The sequence below is a fragment of the Macrobrachium nipponense genome, chromosome 27 (genome assembly GCF_015104395.2).
Source record: "Macrobrachium nipponense isolate FS-2020 chromosome 27, ASM1510439v2, whole genome shotgun sequence".
Classification (NCBI taxonomy): Eukaryota; Metazoa; Arthropoda; class Malacostraca; order Decapoda; family Palaemonidae; genus Macrobrachium; species Macrobrachium nipponense.
The window spans coordinates 75756557-75759056 of NC_087216.1; the positions used below are offsets into that span (position 1 = coordinate 75756557).

The window sequence follows — 2500 nt, forward strand, 5'->3', positions numbered from 1 at the left end:
TTCACCAAATTGTGCAATTTTCACCAAATTGTACAATTTTTTCACCAAATTGTGCAATTTTCACCAAATTGTGCATTTTTTTACCAAATTGTCCAACATTCACCAAATTGTACAATTTTCATCCAATTGTGCATTTTTTTTACCAAACTGTGCAATTTTTACCAAATTGTCCAATTTTTTACTAAATTGTCCAATATTCACCAAATTGCGCATTTTTTTACCAACTTGTGCAACAAAAGCAAAAGTTTACCCTTTGAAGAAAAAAGTGCAGCCAGACAATTCTTTGAAAGTCCTCAAATTCTTTCTTAGGAAAACCTGTCAGTCCACCTCTTCCCACATTTTCTCTACGAAAAGTAGCTCCCGAACTCCCTTCCATCCTCAGTGTTCCTTGATTCTTTTTGTAGCTCCCCACTGGTCTGGACAACCTTTTTACCCCTTATCAGTTCCTTTAGTAGCTCCATTCTGGTCTGGGCAACCTTTGTACCCCTTCTCGGTTCCATTTCCTTCTTCCTCCGGGCCTGGGCTAGATAAGTGCACCGGACTGCCCATTCCACCGGCCTCCCTGCCTAAGAAATATACCATTACCTCAAAAGCCCAAGGGCGCGACGCTCCTGCAGAAGAAGAGATGGACGAAATCGAGACTCTGCAGTCGAAGAGTTTAGGGGCCGTGGACTACGTCCTCTTCTCTCTGCTGCTGGTGGTGTCCCTGGGCATAGGGATCTACAGCGCCCTCAGGGGGCGAGGCAACAGCACGACCTTGGACTTCCTCCTCGGCGGGAGGCAGATGTCGCCAATACCTGTGGCTATATCGCTTTTGGGAGGACTCATCTCGGCCATATCCATTCTAGGTAAGACGAAAGGAATTGTCACGTTGATTATTCTTTAAAAAAAATGAGATGTAATAAGGTTATATTGTCTTAAGAATGCCTATAAATTAATGGTCATATTATATCCAATTATCAGTTAAGCTGTAAAGGTTATATTGCCTTAGAAAGCCTCTGAAATAATTATCATATTATATTCAATTATCAATTAAGATGAAAAGGTTATATTGCCTTAGAAAGCCTCTAAAGTAAAGTTGTCAATTGGCCTCAATAGGTTATATTGTCTTAAAAAGCCTATGAAGATTATATTATATCCAATTATCTATTAAGCTGAAAAGGTTATATTGTCTTAAGAAGCCTCTAAAGTAAAGGCTATATTAGTATCCAATTATCAATAAAGCTACAAAGGATATATTGCCTTAGAATGACCTCTAAAGTAAAGGTTATATTACATCCAATTATCAATTAAGCTGAAAAGGTTATATGGCCTTAGAAAGCCTCTACATTAAAGGTTATATTATAACCAGTTATCAATTGGCCTTAACAGGTTATATTTTCTTATAAAGCCTATTAAGATTATATTATATCCAATTATCAATTGGGTTAAAAAGGTTATATTGTCGTAAGAAGCCTCCAAAGTAAAGGTTATATTATATCCAATTATCAATTGGGCTAAAAAGGTTATATTGCCCTATTGTACCTTCCCCGATTTCATTTTTAATCTCGTGAATTCTGAAATGTCATTGTTGAGTTATTTTTTCCTCGAGGATATATTTGGGGTAGGAGGGAGGGGTTGCTGCAGGGGTAAGAAGGCTGGTTCGCCAACTAACACTGCCCCCAACCCCCCTAAACCCCCAACCCCCACAAATCCTTGGTTACTCACTGAATACTGCCCATGGCTGGAGAACGCTGCTGACATAAATCAATTGTGTTTACTTTATAACAAGAGTGAAAATCGTATCTCACAATGACTTTTTAAGAAAGAGAAGAAGAAGAAGAAGAAGAAGAAGAAGAAGAAGAAGAAGAAGGAAAAGTGAGAGATGTTGTTGAAACTTGAAACGGGTAGGTTTTGTTTTTCACAAAATTCGACAAATGTTTTTTGCACGAAAAGATGGATAGACTACATATATATATATATATATATATATATATATATATATATATATATATCATATATATATATATATATATAGATATATAAGATATATATATATATATATATATATATATAGTCATCAGGATGTATTATGAACCTATGTATATAGGCATTACGAGGTTCTGTAGACTTATGTATAGGTCTATAATCATTAGGAGGCATTATAGGCCTATGTATAGGCTACAGTCATTAGCAGACCTTATAGACCTATGTTTAAGCCTATAGTTCTCAGGTGGTATCATAGACCTATGTATAGACATTAGGAGGTATTATAGACCTATGTAATGGCCTATAATCATTAGGAGGTGTTATAGACCCATGTATAGAACTATAATCATTAGGAGGTATTATAGGTCTCTGTATATAGACATTAGGAGGCATTATAGACCTATGTATAGTCCCACAGTTATCAGGAGGTATCATAGACCTATGTATAGACATTAGGAGGTGTTATAGACCCATGTATAGGCCTACAGTCATTAGGAGGTATTACCTACTTTTGACATCTAAATCGTTCTTA

General features: G+C 36.4%; 1 protein-coding gene across 1 annotated transcript in view; it reads left to right on the top strand.

Annotated features, from left to right (window-relative positions):
* LOC135201095 (sodium-coupled monocarboxylate transporter 1-like) overlaps positions 1–2500 on the top strand; it is a 16825-nt gene that overhangs the window by 1352 nt on the left and 12973 nt on the right. The window contains exon 1 of the mRNA XM_064229989.1: positions 1–848. This exon is cut by the window's left edge and continues 1352 nt beyond it. Within this exon, the coding sequence (XP_064086059.1) occupies positions 626–848 (223 nt within the window). The 5' untranslated portion in view covers positions 1–625. The remainder of the gene's footprint in view (positions 849–2500) is intronic.